The sequence below is a fragment of the Nothobranchius furzeri genome, chromosome 10 (assembly GCF_043380555.1).
Source record: "Nothobranchius furzeri strain GRZ-AD chromosome 10, NfurGRZ-RIMD1, whole genome shotgun sequence".
In the NCBI taxonomy this organism is placed as follows: Eukaryota; Metazoa; Chordata; class Actinopteri; order Cyprinodontiformes; family Nothobranchiidae; genus Nothobranchius; species Nothobranchius furzeri.
This window is the reverse complement of record NC_091750.1, coordinates 59,842,448-59,861,402: the sequence shown is the minus strand read 5'-3', so window position 1 is coordinate 59,861,402 and position 18,955 is coordinate 59,842,448. Positions and strand designations below refer to the sequence as shown.

Here is an 18,955-nt window from a genome sequence, read left to right as displayed (position 1 = left end):
CAGGTCTGTGATTCAGTGATTGGCTCTTGCAATTAGTATAATGAAGACATGTAATGGCAATATCTCAAAAGGTAATTGTAATAAATATAAATCCTAAAAACTTATTTTCACAGGAAAGGTAATCAGATTTTTTTGTCTTGCTTTTAAGAGTACACTTTATGGTGACTATTAAATGAAAATTTGTCTTACCTTAATTTTAACGTACAGCGATTACGGCGTAACCTACGTGACACCGCCCCTATCCTCCTTCTCTCTCCTCCCTTTGTGCAGTTAACAGGCTCCTTCTTTGCTAAGACTAACAACACATCTACAGGTACGTTTGTTGTCTTCCAATGAAACACAACACAGCTAGTTTTACGTTTACATCGCCATGGTATGGTTGTTTTCAGTGGGTTAAGTGTTCACCTTGTGGTCCGGAGCTGTCATTTTTCCCACCCGGCTTCACTGAAGCGGGATGCAAATATAGCAGAGATGCAGGGCCCTCTGCTTGGTTCATATGCCATCTGCTGCTAGCTTGGTGGCTAATGCCTTCCAGTGAGTGCGGTCATTTGAATCAAAAAGTAGGACGCAATTGCGCAGGTTGATGTTTATCAAGTAGGTTATCTACTCAATGGCTTTTTATGAGCTCTCTGCTTCCTAAGCGGCCCTAATTGCTCTCAGGAGGCGTTCTTATCTGCGAACCACCTTGATAGCGAGTTTATGCTAACTTGTTAGCAGACATGAGGATGGTAGCTTTTAAAATGATTTTATTTCGAATCTGGAGTTCAGGGTTGTGGTTCATAGCATCACACTAAACTGTAAAACCACATTACTCGTACCGTTTAAGTTTTTTGTTGAATTTTCTAAAGACTACAAGTAAGTTAACGCTGAAGGACAACTAAAGGTGTAAATGCTAAGATTAGGGATATGGAATAGCCCTCTTCGTGTTAATTCTTGTAAATACCGATGTTAAAAAAGTTTGGGTGAATATAAATGTTTAAATGTTATTATCCACAATATTATCTGACTCCTGTTGGGTTTATCAGCTGTCGTGTTCAGTAGTGATCTAGTCACACGTCCTTTAGAGCCTCTGACATTCCTGCCTGAGTGAAAACCAAGCTAAAGGGGTGTGTGCAGTTTTAACGAGCAGCCACGTTATTTTTCGGTCTAGGGTTGTTTATCAAGGATGGCCATGGTGACTAACTTTTAAAACAGCTCTTTTAATGTTTCATTAGCAAATTAGCCTTTTTGAGGTTGTTTCATCCTGCAGAATTAGAGTTTAAAAGGAAATTGAAAGCTGCAACCAAGCAGATAGTGGTGATGTAATTTGCAACGTGCATGTGATCATTTTCACTGCTCTCATAATCCGGTTCAAAGGCATTTTTATCTAAGCGTATCATGATCATTAAAGGTGATGTACTAGTTCTGATTTTTTTTTAAAATCCAATATAGATTTCCAGTTCTGTTACACCCGTCACCTGCTGGGGCGACGGTGGCACAGGAGTTAAGTGCTTGGTCCCAACGTGGGTTAAGACACTTAACCTTCACCCACGTTGCCTGCTGGTGGTGGTCAGAGGGACCGGTGGCGCCAGCGCCCGCAGCCTCGCCTCATTGTAGCACATCCTCACCAGTGTGTGAATGTGTGTGTGAATGGGTGAATGACTGATTGTGTTGTAAAGTGCCTTGAGGGGTTCCAGGACTCTAGAAGGCGCTTTATCAAATACAGGCCATTTACCTGCTGATACCAATTTTCATGATTCTGATTTATCTCAACTGTCGTTGAACATAGGTCAAAATAGGATTAACTTGGAAAAAAATAAGATTCTACAGGCCAAATTTAGCATGAAAAATCTGTTTTTACCTGCATATTTTAGCACTTGTTATTTTGGATTTTTTTTAAATTGCAGTTTGGAAGTGTTACGTTCACAGACCAGGGAAATAATTATATTTTTGAGTTTCAGATTAATTAGTCATTAATTAAGCCGATCATCATGCTGAAATTTGGCTTATTCTGATCTCTAGATTATAATATTTTTGTGTGCTTTTACTTATAACCATTACTAAAGCCGCTGTCATTTGGTGTAGCTCTTTTAAACTTTGTTGCTCCAAATAATTATAAATTGTTGTGAAATTGAAAGAAGAAAAAATGCCAGATTTGCAGAGGTACTGCACATTTTAATCATTTGATCAAGTAGATTAGAATATATGGAGGAGTTATTGAAATTGGGATGTTACTTTTCCACATGTCAATAAAATTTTCACGAGTTAAAAACATTGTTTTAAAGTCATTATGCATTATTTTCCCACCACAGCAGAAATTGTCGTAAAAAGTTTAAATTTCCTTCTTTTGACAGTATCTCCAAATTCTAAATAATCACAATTTCTTTTTAATTATTAGTTCCAATTATTTTGATAAAATCTAGTATAATTTCATGTATTTTGTGCAGTTTTTCTTGATAAGTTTACCTATTTTACCTGGTAGGCCATCTCTTTGGCATTGCAGACTGTTAAAAGCATGTTCTATCTTCTGTCAACATGAACATGTTTGTTATCAATACTCCTATGTAACTACTGAACCTGCACCAGCTCTTGTGCTCCTAACAAATGTGTCTCATTCTAGTGATGAAATTTCTTTCCCAATAGAGTGTTCAAGGACAAAGAGTTGCTCACACAGACGATAGCAGAAGGTTAGCAAAGAGCCTGCTTTGTGTTCCAGTCAGCGGTCCTCATTGTCCCTTCTGTTCTTGGCTGCCTCCAGTTAGTAACTTGAGCCTTAAAAGGGCAAAAAAGACTTTAAAAGAAGTTTAAAATATTAGCCGTAAGTATTCATACTGTGAAAGTTTTATTGAAAGCACACGCTGGAAAGTCACTGGCTAAATAAAAGGAAAGACGCTGTGTAGAGACTACTTTGAAAAGATTCCCACTTTTCCTATCAGTGACCTTCAGTTGACCTTGCCTTTGTGTTTTAGAAACATGGTGTTTGGACGGTCCACCATTGTTTTGTGTGTTCAGTCTTTTGCTCCAGAACAGTTTTAACTGACAGAGACGACTTTCTTTTCTAGACAATGGCTGTACCTCCCACCTATGTTGACCTTGGAAAGTCAGCCAGGGATGTTTTTACAAAGGGATATGGTAAGCACCAAGTCACCACTTTGACCTTTTGTTTTATCTTATTGAATCATAACACAGTTAAAAGAAAGTTACTTAAAATCACAGTAGAACATGCTAAAACATATAGCCCATAGTAATTCTATTCAGTTTATTTATATAGCGCCAAATCACGACAAGAGTCTTCTCTAGGCACCACACAGTAAACATTCCAGTACAGGCCAGTTCATTAAGCCAGTCAGTAAAAGCCTTCCTATATAAGGAACCCAGCAAATTACATCGTGTCACTGACTAGTGTCGCAATCCTTCTAACAAAAGTGATCACATTACACTACATCAAAAATAATTAGAGACAATGTGTAGTTTTTGCTATTAATCTCTGGAAACATTCATTAAAATGTTGAAAATTAATGAAATGGTGCCCAGTCGTTGAAAAATATTGGGCATTGTTACATAACCATAAAAATCAGGTCTAAATGACATGGGAGCAGGTCTAAGTCTCTCGGCGACGCCGTGTTTCTTTACATGGGAGCCCATAAGGACAAAACGCATTTATTGATTAGAAGGAATGCATGTTTACAAAATGTTTTTTAACCGGTTATTGACGCCCCTTAATGGTTAAAAGCCGGTTAACGGAAACCAACGGAAAGCACTCGGAGCAGTTCAGGCTGATTTTTTAAAGCTTGGTTTATGCTTCATCAGCTCGAGTGCGGAGTTGTGCGCTTTAGTTGACTTGAAAGTTAAACTTGTCTTTTTAAAATGGTTTGAGTTTTTCTGATGGCACATGTAAATTTAAACAAGCTAAAACGTCAGAGTTTCTCTTTCAATGCATGCGTCTCTCGCGGAGCTGACCGCAGCATAAACTAGGCTTTAGAGCAACGTTTTAGTGAGGGAAAAACTATCAGACGGCTTACCCCGGGTTTCCACGGGAGCCGTCAGCAGCACGTTACTGCAGCAGCACGTCTTGCTCGCGTAAACTGCTGCTTGGCCCTTCCCACGAGACGCGAAGCAGCAGGGGAGCAGCTGCCACCGACAGAGCACGAAGTCACACGAGTGACTTCGTCAGTAAACACAACAACAAGCAGGAGAAAACTACAACATGGTTTGTGTTTTATGTTCTGTCCGTTTTATAATCGCCAATACGGACCTGAAAAACAAAGGAGACCGCTAGCTAGGAGATAACTTCTCACGGGGACGCACAGTTAGTAACTGTTTTTTAAAAGTAAAGCAACCGGAAGGCAGTACGTTCTTTATTCTGAAAATCTCGGGAGCTTCTCTCCATTTCCGCGTCCGATTTCCTGTCTTTCCTTCCCCAAAAATGTCGAACTTGACCCGTTTCAGAGGCGTCGCGCGTAGAAAATAGAACCGGCGCGTAAAGGCCGCGACATGCTGCTCCTGAGACGCGGCCGACTCGCGCTGCTGACGGCTCCAGTGGAAAAGGTTTTGTTGACCACAGCGGTTCCTATCAGCAGCTATGACGTGCTGCTGCAGTAACGTGCTGCTGACGGCTCCTGTGGAAAGCCGGGTTTAGAAAACATGCAGCCAGTCTGCCTTGGTAATGCAGGGAAAACTGTGTGATATTTTTTGTTATTTAATACATTTGAAAGCTGTTTCTACCTTCAGATTTCTTTCTTGCATTTTTGGAGGAGAACTAGAACATGTTTTTACACACCACCTCTAGATAAAAATCACAGGTTTCTTTGCAAGCACATAAAAAAAGTATATAAATATAAGAATGGGAGAAAAACTTAATAACTGTTTTTATTGTATTATTACATAGTACATATTAATGGAAATGATTTGTTGTAGTAGATTAGAATCTAAACCATCTTTTCACTTAATCTACAGGATGGCTTGGCAGGCTAGTGTTGTACCTTTTGTTTCAAGAAGATCATGAATTGAACTGAAATCACAATTTCTGATAGAAAATTTGCAATTCAATCTTTTCCTAAAATTGTTCAGCCCTAACGTAAACAGTATAGTACAGTATGAGGTGGCTTGCCTGGCCATTGAGTCACTATATTGGATCTTACCTATTGTGCTTTAAATTAACAAAGGTGACTTTCATTTGAAAATTGGTTCGTGATTGGTATTTGTTTGTGTATACACACACACCTGGTGGGTTAACACTGATTGCCTTTGAACATCAGAAATCTTCAGCACTCTGATTTATATACGTGCCAAGAGTAAGAGTGGTCTTTATGATATGCAGTCATGCTTCCTCCAATCTGACACAGAATTGAGGTGTAGTAGAATAAATGGAAATTTACAACACATGTGAGCAACACACGTAGTCGGAACATTTCATATGAACCACCTAATTAGTCTTTATAAATGTCCTATTTAATTCATTTGTACAAAGACTGAATCTGACCGTGTGCTACCAGCTCTATCGCACTGAAAAGCAGGTGACAGATCTAAATGTTGGCTAAAGATGCAATTATGGTATGAGTGTGGCTCGATGTATAAAAACAGTTTAATGTTTTTCATCGCCTTACAAAACTTAAGAATTCATGTGAATCTTTGAAGGGTCTAAAGTTGGCCTGGTTATTATTTTATTGTCTGAGATTTTATTTGCTTGTTTTAGGCTTTGGGCTCATCAAGCTGGACTTGAAGACAAAGTCTGACAATGGACTGGTAAGTTGTCACCATTCATTATCAGGTTATCGGTACTGCCCCTGGTACTGCCAATCTAACCTACAGAAGTCCTGTCTTAGTTTAAGAAGTTACTGGTTAATTGCAGCGATGGGAATAACGCCGTTTAAAATAACGGCGTTCTTTTTTTGGGTAAAGGAATAATCGAATTACTTACTTTTCCCACTGTCACAACGCCGTTACCGTTACTGGGGATGGAAGGTTGTGCGTTACTATGTGCTTGTCGAACGTTGAGCAGCAGTGTGAGGCTTTCTGACCGCCACTCATCAGCTGCAGCCAGGGAGAGAGAGGTGTCGGTAACACACTTACAAACACCATGATGATTGGCCGGGTGGGTGGAGACCCTCACGGTCTCAGTCGCTGCATGCTGTGGACACAACAGAGCAGTGATGGAATAACGCCGTTTAAAATAACCGCGTTACTAAAAAAATATTTCTTTCAGTAATGAGCAATTTAATTACAGTCTTCTTTTATCAAAACGTCGTTTTTGTTACTGTTAAGGAAAAGCGTGCGTTAAGCTGCGCGGTGTGTTGAAGCTGTCATCAGCTGATCAGGAGCTAAAGAGGTAGATGTTTTCATCCAAACGCATCACGGCCCGTGAAGAACGAGGAAGAAGTGATGAGTACTCCACGGCTGCAGGTGTGGATCTGCAGCCGCGCCCTTCTTAGCGTGACAGCGGGACGTCCCGAAGGTCCGCTCATCTGTTCACCGCTCAGACGTCACGATCTTCTACCTTCCTAGATCATCCAGCTGTAACCTGTTTCTGATCATGTCTTTAGTCCCGCTGTAACACTGATGCATCAGTCTCAGGCATCATGGAGCTCAGGTGTTATTAGAACTACCTGTGTGTGTTTACCACCCAGCTGCAGCTCTTCTGTGGTTGGGTCTGACCCAAGTTAGTAAATGTGAGTCCTCCATCAGATTTGTGCCTCTTCTAGTGTCATTTTAAAGGATTTTATTTATTTATTTATTTAACCGTTACTAGATTAGCAGCAACAGAAATGCTACTAAAAACACACAATTATGTGAAGCTGGAAAAATTAAAATGCTGTGCAAAATTACATTCATTTCTGTAATTTAACTAGACTGAGAGACCATTTAAAGGCCTGGGAACCTTTACAGGTGTTTCTATTTGCAATTTTAAATTTTAGCTGATTGGGGTCTTGTTAAATATCACACCGTGACCTTTTATTAGTCTAGATAAGTGTAATGTTCCTATTTGTAGTTCCTCCTGTTAAGTGCCTATTTAAATTATTCAGGTTTATAAAAAACATTTAGACATACATTTTATTATGTTCCAGTCATTAGTCATTTATATTTCACTATTGTAGCAATTTATAGTAAATTAAGTTCAATTAACCCATTTTTCTTGCATCCTTTAATGAAAAAAGTAACTAAGTAGTTATTTTTCTTGGTAATTAGTTACTTTTATAATCTCTTAACTCAGTAACTGAGTTACTTTTTTGACAAAGTAATTAGTAACTAAAACTAATTACTTTTTAAAAGTACCTTTCCTAACACTGGTTAATTGCATTTTAACTACAAACCTTTGAAATAACAAAACAAATATGTCTGTATAATCTTAGTACTGCACGTTTGATGTCAAATGAAAATGTCATTGCACATTAGTGGTTCTAGACATCTGAAATTAAAGCGTTGGCCTTTTTTATTTTTAGTAACTTCTTTATTCCCAGCTAATTTAATATCTTATTTTAATGCTTTGGTTGAGAAACAGTAACAGGAGGTTTTGACTTTTTAAGCACTGAGCTTGTAGGTATTTGTGCAGGAATGATGGGTTATCATGTTCTGCAGGAGTTTGCCAGCGCATGCTCTGCCAACACTGAGACAAGCAAGGTCGGCGGGTCGTTGGAGACCAAATACAAGTGGTCTGAGCATGGACTCACCTTCACAGAGAAATGGAACACGGACAACACTCTGGGGACGGAGATCACCGTTGAGGACCAGGTGATGTGGTGAAAATGGATTAGGAGTTTCCAAACAGTGATTTGTATTATAGTTTTTCTGTCTACACTGTGGCACATTCTCAGTTTTGGCTTCATTTCCTGTTTGTCCGACAGTTGACTAAAGGGCTGAAGCTTACGTTTGAGTCCTCTTTCTCTCCAAATACTGGGTAATGACTTTAGTCACAACTATTCTAACGGCGAATCCATCCTTTAAGTACATTATCATGAAGGGTTGAGTTATTATTTATTTATTTTTGTTCTTTTGTACCCCAAACATGCCACCAGCAAGAAAGGTGGCAAGTTCAAGACAGGCTACAAGTGTGAACACATCAACCTGGGCTGCGACGTCAACTATGACATTAACGGTACAGCCATTCACGGCGCTGGCGTGATATGCTACGAGGGCTGGCTCGCCGGTTACCAGACGACCTTTGAGGCCGGCAGGAACAAGATCACCCAGAGCAACTTTGCTGTTGGATACAAGACCGATGAGTTCCAGCTGCATACAAATGTGTAAGATGCAGCATGTTCAACCACCAGCACACGTGTGCACAATACATAATGCATTTTTAAACTGCATACAGGCTTTTCTATAACTTTGGTTTGAAGTTTCTCCTTGCTGCCCGTTCAGCTTTCTGTCAAATGCCAGGGTTTTTTACTCTTCATAGTGATGATAGGAGATAGAAGTGGTTTGCTGTGAAAGGACAGAGGGGTGTGGTGTCAGACAGGGAGCGGAACGGATTGGGGCTTGTTCCTGCTGTGCCCCCCAGGTAAAGCCTGTCAGTTACAGTCTGCAGCAGAAGCGGTAATGTGAGGTCAGACAAAGGTTAACGTAGGCTTTTCATGAGGCTGAACACTTCAGTTGGATGTGCCATCACTGATGGAAGCAGGACCGATATGCACATTCTAAGATTTTGGAGCTTCATATTAGGGATGTAAGAGAATATCGATATGGCAATATATCGTGATATTTTCCCAGCAATATTATATCGATATTCAAAAGCAGTGTATTGGAAATATCGATATGGCAATATATCGTGATATTTTTTCCTGCGATTATTACATCGATATTCAAAAGCCGTGTATCTAATTCCTGAAAGAATTTACATGCAAACATTTGTGTATTTTCTTTTCGTTTTGCGCAATTCAATCGCCAACTGCTAGTTGGCAGCAGTGTGCAGCGGGTTTTGTTTCCACCATTGAAATGTAAATCCCTCCATCATGGTTTAGATACCTCATGTTAAACATGTTACGTATCAGTTTGAACTGTTTATTGAACATTCTTACAATAAGTTCAGTAAAAATAATTGCTTGTAACGTTTGACTGAATGTATCGCAATATATCGTGATATATCGTATAATTTCCCCTGTATCGTGATATGTATCGTATCGCCAGAATTTCAAAAACACACATCCCTACTTCATATATATATTTTTTAAGCTTGCATGATCATTCCAAATAACATATCTGTATCATAATCTAATAACATTAGTCACAAACGGCTGTGTTTCACAGAAATGATGGCACAGAGTTTGGTGGTTCCATCTACCAGAAGGTGAATGAAAAGCTGGAGACAGCTGTGAACCTGGCCTGGACTGCTGGAAACAGCAACACCCGCTTTGGAATTGCTGCCAAGTATCAAATCGATCCCGATGCATCTTTCTCCGTGAGTAGCCTGTCTTTGAAGTGGCAGTAGCAATGGCGATGCAGTCCACCCCTAACCCTATTAACAAGTTGAATTAAAGTGCACCACAGTTTGTAGGTCTAGTGGTGTCTGGGTCCCATGCTGGGTGAGACGACTGTAAGCTTCAACTTCATTCAAGTAAAACAGCCCTTTGCTAATTTTGGCCTGTTCATCACATTAGTGGTAAATCCCCCTTGTAGCCAAGCCCATTAGTGTGACTGGTTGATTACTGGGGCCGTATTGGACTGACGTTGTATTCGTTTTTATCTGTTTACTGGTATTAATTCAAATTGCAACTAAATAATAGAAATTAATGAAAATATTTTAATAAATGTAGGAATTAGAGCTGTAGCTCTCTTAAAGCCTTTCACGTTTTAATCAAAGTTCTTTACAAACAGATGATTTTTTTAACTGTTTTGAAAGAAGATAAGAAGCTTTAGAATATATTTAATGTTGGCATTTACATAAAAAATCTGTTTTTAGCCCAAAACATTCTTTAAAAGAAGCTTTTAGGTGATAAATGTCATCACCATTGTGGAAAAACATAAAAAAAAATTGCCAGCAGTTCTCATGGAATAAAGTGTTGAAAGCCTGGTGTAGCATGATGTCAGAGGAAGCCCTTTGCTTGGTGACATCTATGGGATCCAGGCTTTAGGCCATCATGGCCTTCAGTAGATTCTCTACTTTAATGATCAATCTTTTCACAGGCTAAGGTGAACAACTCCAGCCTTGTGGGACTGGGCTACACTCAGACTCTGAAGCCAGGTGAGTTGGTCATTTAAAGACAATACGCCTAAATGCACTGAGTTCACACCGATCAATGTTTTATTGTAGGGATGCACCTATATGACAGTTTAGGCTACAATCATACTGATATTATTTCCAGTACCGGAAGTTGAGGGAAGATTTGCAGAAATTTTCTGACATACACGATTTCCACTTGACCGGGCCGGCTGAACGGCCCTTTTCAGGAACTTTCAGAGTCCCTGATCAGGGTAGGTACTCGGAATGGCCTGGTGGAGTTGCTGAGTGGAACGTTTGGTTACCTCATGCTGATTGGTTGTTACTCAGTAGGAAATGGCTTCAGCAGACGCCGCTCAAAACAACTGGCAGTAGTAAAATTAGAAGAGTTGCTTGTGAAGCCAAATAGAAGCAAAAGAAAATGAGCACAGAGCATCACACAGCTGCTCCCATCCTCTGATAGATTAAATTATGATATTTAAATTATGATATACTTTGACAGAATAAACTTAATGTTAATATTGTTACCCCAAAATTCCACTATCTGCGCTCCGCTCCGGCACGAACTCCGCAACAAAAATGGTCCTGTTGTAGTCAATCAGAGCTGCTCCACTACTGCAGCCGTGCGGCGCAGTGCGCTGCCCGCCGTTCGGCGAAAATAGGATTGATTCTATTTTTGCCGGACGCCGGAGCACCTCCGCAGAAACCACAACCGCCCAACAGGAAAAGGAGCAAGCACAACTTCCATTATTTCACAATAAATCTATAAACAAAAAGTGTTTTTTGTTTCGTATGCACAGGTTTAACAACTTTTAACAACTATCAATGGCGGTTGAACTTTAAATGCACAAAAACAAGGCATAAATACAGTTTCCACTATCAAAGTAGTCACACTTTGTTGATCCAAACACTGCTGATCTCTCAACACAAATGATGGGCAGATTAAACAGTTCATTTTGATGCTTCTCCCACACAACGGGTGTTTGGATCTAACTTCTGCGTTTATTGCTCGGACTGTATCGCAAGATCTCGAAAATCCCGCGCATGCCTGTTTGCGCACCTCAGGTCTCCGCACCGGAGCGGAGCCGTTGTAGAGCGGGTACAGTATAATTTGAGTTCGGAAGCGAGCGGCAGCGGAAAGCGGGGGCGGAGCGGAGATAGTGGAATTTTGGGGTTACTGTGGATGCTTGTGGACGCTGATCAGTGACATCACTTCCTGACGAAGCAGTCGCGATATGATGACTGCAAAGTCCTGAAAGGGCTGCATTTGAATGGAGACACACCACCTGAGAGGACCGGGACATCCTATCTCCCGCTTAAATTCCCCCTCCCAGAATTTACCCTGAAGTTTCGGCAATGGAAACACAGCTGTTATTGCAGTTATGGCCAACAACCCATAAATACAATAATGTATATATTTTGCAACGTTTTCAACACCTAGTAGAAGTGACCTCACCACCTACATTGCTTTTTTTGTTACAATTAAACACCGCCACAGTCCTACGTCGCGACATCACTATCACAGTCACAGCTACAAGATGGAACAAAGAATCGGTTTCTAACATTGGGCCAGTTTTACAAATCGGACCAATACCGATGTGTTTAAAAATGACTTCACGTCGGCCTAAAGAATTTAAAACAAATGTTTCTTCAAGGGTTTTACTGTTGAGCTAACATATTTAATTAAATCTATGGAAAATAACATGTAAATGTTGTTTTGCAGGGATCAAGCTGACACTTTCTGCTCTTCTTGATGGTAAAAACATCAATGCCGGCGGCCACAAGCTTGGTCTTGGTCTTGAGTTCCAAGCATAGAAAGGATAATCGGATGGCCATCCAGACCTCTGAGCATTTCCCCACCAAAAGAAAATCTGAGTCCTGTAATTAGTCCCACCTCACAGTCCTTCTCCCCTTATCTTTGACGTGCTACAGGTGGAAACGAGCCAGAGTTGGTGAATATTTTGTCGCAACAATCTTCTACTTTAAAAAGACCACTTAAAGCAAATATAAGTTAAAGAGATCACTTGGGAATAAGTGAAATAGTTTACCCTGATGTTTGAAGCTAAATTAAATAATTTATAAAGAAAAAAACTAGCTTTGAGAACTTTTCACATTTGTGTCACCATTTCTTTAGTATTATATATGCAATACTTTTAACTATGTCCTTTTAACGGCAGTGAAAAAGGAAAGAATGAGATCAGCCCAAGATACATGGGAGGGCTGGCATGCAATGGTTTTGTTGCTCCTCCAGATGGTGCTGCTGCTTGACACCAGTTAACACTCCTCACAGGGTTAAGTGGTGAAAACTTGTTTCATTCATTCAAACACTCCGATACTGAGAGCTTCTGTGTCTGTCTTGATATTTTAAATGAGGGGAAGGGTTAGTTGTCCCTGATGTTAGCAGCTGTGGGTAGCTCTAAGAGACACTACATCCCAATGTGTACTTTCTGTGTTATTGTCTCAATCGTCTTTTGTGTCTGTGTATTTGGTGTGAATTTTTTCTTTTGTTACATATAGCAACAGAGGATATTTTATTGAGAGTCTTGCATAGTTAATACCACTTAAATGTCTTACGAAAGCAAAGACTTGATAATTGTCAAGAACACAGAACTGTCATCATTCACATACCTGATCTCTTGGTATTAAAAGTTTATGCTTTTGAAGAGGATGAAAAAATAAATAAAAACACTTCTGGAAATTGTTGTCTTCCATGAGTAGTTATGGGAATCAAAGTTATTGTACTTGACAGGATTGACATTCCTTGGACTAAATAAAGAACTTGATGAACCGGCTTTTAAAATCTTTTATTTCCCCCCACAATCGCATCAGATTACAATCTTAAATTTTCTTAAGGTATTTTGCTGGGGCCAAGATATTCAAAATAATGTTTTGAGTCTTTGTCACAATACTGACTGACTAGGAAATAATTACAATGTGTGGGAAGATCATCTAGTTTTCAGGGGCAATTACACGGTGTAGTTTTTGATCCCATTAACTTGTTTTTAAATGTGAAGGTTAAGAAAATACAATGTGAATTAATCGAAATAAGAATTCACAAGTGAATCACAATTGGAATGGAGAGAGAGGTAGAAACGGGCAAACAAAGTCGAATGTACAAAAATCGAATAGCCAATAATTTAAAGAAACAAGTACATTAAAAGTACTATGCTAAATTAATAATCAGTAAAATTAAAACTAAAAACACGAGCCCACATGAGGCCACGCCCACTAAACGTTTAAAATCCCACAAGCCGTGCCTCCCTCTTCAGTCACATGAGCAACATGGCGACATTCAGTAATCTGGGTCGAAGCAGAAGAAATCTTTTTGCTGTTTGTTTGATTATTTTCCTTCAGGTGTGGGCCACTGACTGCGCTTCGATTACAGCGAATAAAACAACGAACGGTATGCCACTAGTGAGAAGAGTTTTTTTTTAAATCAACTTAAAAAAGGATTTTGCGAGTTAGCCAAATGACGTTAGCATGACGAGCTAGTTAGCATGTCATGTTAGCTAAAAGGCCGTTTCGTGTTGTTGAAACTTCAAATAAGCAATGTTTCATTAGTCATGTAAGAATACAACACCGCTTAAGATCGTACTATTTTAGGTGAAATGTGTGATAGTGTGGCTTTTAATAAGTTGCCATCTAAGGTTGTTTTTGGGTGAAATGGTCAGAAAATGTACCTAGTACGTACTTGGCCTTCCGTTGTGCTTTATGTGCGATCACGCCTCAGTTCAAAGCGGAAGTAATATTGTGAAAGACAGAAGATTACAATATTTTGCTGACTTTCATTTTAAAAGGGTTGGACAGCTGTCAGACTTCCACAATGTTTGTTTTGTTCATAAGCGGGTACAATAAGAAGGCTCACCTTTTACTTTTCTCTGGTTACTTTATTCATGCCAGTAACCCGTTTTCTATATCAAAACTTAGCTGTTTATAGAGTGAACTCTCACATGCTGTCTTATGCAGTAAAACACAACAAAGGTCTCCTGTTCTGTCATTATTTCTGCTGGCAAAGGACTGTGCTTATGAATAGACTCTTTCTCCTCCTGAGGGTTTCTTATTCTAGTCCCTAATGTTCTCCTCCCGTTCCATCCTAGGCAACGCCTCATACTCCCAGAGGATGAAATCATGTTGGTGCTTGTTAGTTAAATGGCGCCATTGATTCACTAAGGCTGACTTGGTTTAAAAAACAAACAGAAAACCACTCACATTTAGTAACTAATACGACTTGTATAAAATTGGATTTTGAAAACTGGAAGTACATATAAATGCTGACAATATTTTATTAGTCTTAAACATTCGTGCCACGTCTTCACAAACTAAAATGTTTTATTATTTTCTCTCTCAAACAGAGACGGGCGATAATTTGACATCCCAAAGACATGCCAATGTAGATGTAAAGGACCCCTCAACGAATAAACTGAGTCCAGAAAATGCAACGCTTACGACGGAACTGAACACTATTTCTGCCAGGAACCCCAAAACAATTAAAGCAGCTAAAACTGAAATAACAACCACTCAACAGAAAATGAGTCTGCTGACCACGAAAAGTTTTGCAACCACTAAAATGAATTCATTTCCAACAAAAAAAGATGCTGTTTCAACAGTTAAAAAGCCCACAACCAAGGCTCCACCTCAAATCACTCCACTTCATCCTTCAGTAGCTCCAGAGTCCTCTGTCAAAGTGCCCAAACCCACCGACTTTGTGCCGCATGTGTCGAAAAAGCCCACAACCAAGGCTCCACCTCAAATCACTCCACTCCATCCTTCAGTAACTCCAGAGTCCTCTGTCAAAGTGCCCAAACCCACCGACTTTGTGCCGCATGTGTCGAAAAAGCCCACAACCAAGGATCCACCTCAAATCACTCTACTTCATCCTTCAGTAGCTCCAGAGTCCTCTGTCAAAGTGCCCAAACCCACCGACTTTGTGCCGCATGTGTCGGAAGCACCTGGGTATGACTTAGGATCTCCCAAATCACCAGTTCCCCCCACAAAAGAAGGCACTGATCCTGATCTGATGGCCAATACGAGTCAACCTGTTGTGCAGGATCAAGATGATTACTCAAGGGATGACGACCAAGACGAAGATGACGACATGCCAAGTGAAACCAATAGTAATGAAGCTAACAAGCAGCTGCCTGATGAATTCCAATTCTCAACCCATAATAAGGAAGTCAACTCCGACAGCTCAGAAGAAGAGGACACTCACTTTTTCTTTCATCTGATCATCGTGGCTTTCCTGGTGGCTGTTATTTACATCACCTACCACAATAAGAGGAAGGTGAGCTGCTTCAGCTTTATTTTCATCTTTCATTAGCAGTAACTTAAGAGTTTGTCATTTCTAAGTGTTTATTTTTTTAAACTTTTTTATAATTTACAAAGTGTAATATAAAAACGTATTAGTTGACACAAGGGATAGACCGATACATCATTATCGGTCAATATGCGTCTTTACTAGAGCCAGTTTAAAGTGACAATGTGTAGTTTTTCCATTAACTTCTGGAAATATCCATCAAAATGTTTTTGAAAATGAATGAAATGATGCCCAGTTGTTGAAAAAAATACTGTCGGCTTCGTAACACATAATCATAAAAAATCAGGTCTAAAATACATGGGAGCAGGTCTAAGGGTGTTTCTCAATGTCAAGGCGCCTGGCCTTGCGAGGCGATGTCTTGCAAGGCCAGGTACCTTACTTACGAGGACACTGTCCTTCCTTGGTCAAATAAAACAAATGGAACAGACTTGCATCACGTGACCGTGGCTTCCATGACGGTCACGTAACGTCACGTGACATGGGAGATAACGATATATTTTATACGTATAAGTTTATATATATATATATATGTAAACGGGCCTTTTACTTTTTTTAAATTCTGTATATTTGTTAAATTATATATGTAAGCGAGTTACTACCTGCTAGCCACCGAAGCTGCAACTAACCAACCATAGATTACTTCTTTGGATATAAAAACATTTTAAATGAGTTGATTTACTTTTAAACTAGAAATTTGCCCCGAAGTAGCTGCCGGCTTCTGATCTGCCATCCTTTTGAAAATACTGCTGTGAATTCTGGGAAATTTTTGATCAAGGCTAGGTTACAAGACACCTCCCGTGTATCCTTGCTCAGCTAGCTAAATGGCTAACAAACAGAACACATGCCTCGTTAGAACATGAACATTGGAACACGTCTTGGCGGCTCCTGATGACGCATCTCCTAGGCGGGCGGGGCTAAGACATCAAGTCAAGGTTCCTTGGCATTGAGAAACACCCTAAGTCTCTGGGCAATGCCATATTAGATGCCATTTTTCCTTCTACAGGAGCCCATGAGGACAAAATGCATTTACTGATTTGTAAAAAATGGTTACAAAATGTTTGTCATTCTTAAGTTTTACACATTTACCTCTTCACTTGTTGCCAGTGATGAAAGAGGGTCTGTTATTTTGCCAAAGTTTGCATTCCCCAGGGCTTTTTGACCCAAATGTGCATCCATTGTAAAAGTTACTCCAACACAAATACTGCATGCTTTCAACAATTTAGGTATCTACTGCCCCCTATTGCCAGGAAAAAAACACTGTCACTTTAAGGTCAGGCACATCCAATGGCAGCCCTGTTGCTGTTGCAGAAGTTTTATGTTCCTAGAAAAACCTCAGCTCATAACTGCTCTAAAACATTGTCAACTGATTTGCCCAAATTTGGTTAAATGTTTGATTTCAATACTGAGCAGTGAACAACGCTAAGATTCAACAGTTGGTTAAATTCAGTGTTCAGAAAAGATTTCAGGTTCAGGATTGTTGTGCGTCCACCCTAGTGACATTTTAGCATGTAAACAAGGCAGAAAACATCCAGGTATCAGTCTTGAATTTCAGCCCAAAAGATCGTTGGCAAATTTCAGCCATCAGCTGACCGTGACCTCTGTATATTGGTTCTGGCAATAGAAAAACCCAAATCGATGTATGTTTAGTGCATCTGTGGGACATTTAGCACGAGCAGATTCATTATGAACTTCAGTGCATCTCAGCTGGATTTTGATAGCAATATTTAGCTGATCTGTGCAGAAAAGACGGAGGACAAGAAAATTTACTCCTCTGTGTTGTGCAACAAGAACTGCCAGTCATAATATTTGTCATGTTTATTTATCATTGAAAACACATTTCAAGTGAAGGAAAGTACAAATATATATAATTATAATATAATCTCTTGGGTATAGCAGGGGATGTTTTGTGACTCCATGTGGGACTTTAATGGTGTTTGAAGCTTTATTTAAAATGAGGAAACTCGACACAAAAGCAGCTCCACTGTAGGCTCTTTACAAAGTGATTTACTTACCAGCCACATGTGAATGTATATTAAAAACATGTAATAAATAATTGCCAGAGTATACATTAAAGACACAAACATACTTATTTCATCCCCTTTACTTTTTACCTCAAAGTACATTTATGATTGAAAATAGAAGAAATAAAACTTTTAATCTTAACAGATTTTTAAGCTAGCTTTTCTACTCCCATGTGATGTTATGCTGATGTGTGGATTTCATATATGCAGCCTTTTAATCTTGTTTTTTTTTTGCTGACCTGTCAAACAGGAAATGATTTCACATCATCAGCACATGTATATCCAGCACATTCATTTGATTCCAGTCAGCACTTTGCCCACGAAACCGTTCATCCTCGTTTTTTATTCTCAGATCGTCCTGCTGGTCCAGAGCCAACGGTGGAAAGAGGGTTTATGTTCTCGTAACAACGTGAAATATCACCGCCTGAGCCAGAACGTCAACGAGGCCATGCCCTCCCTCAAGATAACCCAAGACTATGTCTTCTGATCCTCGCTTCAAAGAATGTGTTCTCCAGTCAGCCCTGTTGCCTGGTTGTTGTCCAGACTCTGTGCTTCATTTGTGTATTTTTGGTCTACTCCATAGTCTGTAGGAGATGGGGGATGCTGTTTCAGTTGACTAGAATGATTTTATTCTGACCTTTTTGAGCATTCTTTAATGTTAATTTTATAGTAAATTTTTTAATATATTGAATGCTTGAAAGGTCTTTTGAGAGTAAATCAGCCTTATGTCATCTATTTTGTGTCTTTAACACTCACTGTAACCTTTAAAAGAAGCAACACGATCAGATATTTAGGTTGCAGCTTATTTTTGTTGTAAATGTTAAATTTCACCTTCACTGAATGTTAAACTATTTCTTCACAACTATATTTTATGACACTTAAGTTGAAGATTAAGTTGCCCCTTCCTCATATAATTTGTGATGTCCATTCTTTAATGACTGGTGACCAACTGGGCTACATATGTAGCATTAGCTTAGAAGGGTGATGGGAAAATCTTATGTGCTAAAGCCATTTAAAAGCAGACAGCTACTGTTTAGAATATAATATAATAAAGAAAGAAAAAGCTGTAATGATCAGATATTTGTTCTTTTCCACATTTTGATTTTTATGTTGATCTATGGGTACATATGCCCAGATATTGCTATGCAGATTTTCTGTGGCTGGCCTTTTTGTTTTATGGCTTCAGTGAAGTCACCAGACTTTTTTATTTTTTCACCTAAAAAAGTAATAATGGGTGTTCTCTTATGCAATTTTTTTTATTCCTGTTTGATTTGGTTGGTAGATTTGGACCCATTTTCAGAAACTGCATTGTCTTTATGACCTGTTGTCCAAAAGTCAATTTAAAACACACCAAAGACCAAAATCATCCTGTTTGTCTCATCTGTTACCGTGTCATGCCTTCATTCCTGGAGTCGTAATTGCCACGTGAATCTCAAAATGTTCTTCGTCTCCTGTTCTCTGTTGGATGCTTTCAGGTGTCTTGTTACT

The 18,955-nt window shown here is 39.4% G+C and overlaps 2 protein-coding genes across 2 annotated transcripts; both read left to right on the top strand.

Annotated features, from left to right (window-relative positions):
- Positions 1 to 201: 201 nt before the first annotated feature.
- Positions 202 to 12,830, top strand: vdac1 (voltage-dependent anion channel 1). Its single transcript, XM_015961476.3, has 9 exons — positions 202 to 313; positions 3,042 to 3,111; positions 5,675 to 5,724; positions 7,555 to 7,707; positions 7,821 to 7,873; positions 7,992 to 8,219; positions 9,223 to 9,373; positions 10,099 to 10,156; positions 11,856 to 12,830. Exons 2-9 carry the CDS (start codon positions 3,045 to 3,047, stop codon positions 11,945 to 11,947), a joined length of 852 nt encoding a protein of 283 aa, XP_015816962.1. The 5' UTR covers positions 202 to 313; positions 3,042 to 3,044; the 3' UTR covers positions 11,948 to 12,830.
- Positions 12,831 to 13,376: 546 nt separating this feature from the next.
- Positions 13,377 to 18,108, top strand: c10h5orf15 (chromosome 10 C5orf15 homolog). Its single transcript, XM_015961474.3, has 3 exons — positions 13,377 to 13,535; positions 14,485 to 15,413; positions 17,820 to 18,108. Exons 1-3 carry the CDS (start codon positions 13,406 to 13,408, stop codon positions 17,952 to 17,954), a joined length of 1,194 nt encoding a protein of 397 aa, XP_015816960.3. The 5' UTR covers positions 13,377 to 13,405; the 3' UTR covers positions 17,955 to 18,108.
- Positions 18,109 to 18,955: the final 847 nt, after the last annotated feature.

Excerpts from the sequence above, each read along its gene's own strand:
- vdac1 (XM_015961476.3), top strand. The coding sequence starts at position 3,045 with ATGGCTGTACCTCCCACCTATGTTGACCTTGGAAAGTCAGCCAGGGAT. Across the intron at positions 8,220-9,222 it reads TTCCAGCTGCATACAAATGT|AAATGATGGCACAGAGTTTG; the intron begins GTAAGATGCAGC and ends TGTGTTTCACAG. Across the intron at positions 9,374-10,098 it reads ATCCCGATGCATCTTTCTCC|GCTAAGGTGAACAACTCCAG; the intron begins GTGAGTAGCCTG and ends ATCTTTTCACAG.
- c10h5orf15 (XM_015961474.3), top strand. The coding sequence starts at position 13,406 with ATGAGCAACATGGCGACATTCAGTAATCTGGGTCGAAGCAGAAGAAAT. Across the intron at positions 13,536-14,484 it reads AGCGAATAAAACAACGAACG|AGACGGGCGATAATTTGACA; the intron begins GTATGCCACTAG and ends TCTCTCAAACAG. Across the intron at positions 15,414-17,819 it reads CCTACCACAATAAGAGGAAG|ATCGTCCTGCTGGTCCAGAG; the intron begins GTGAGCTGCTTC and ends TTTTATTCTCAG.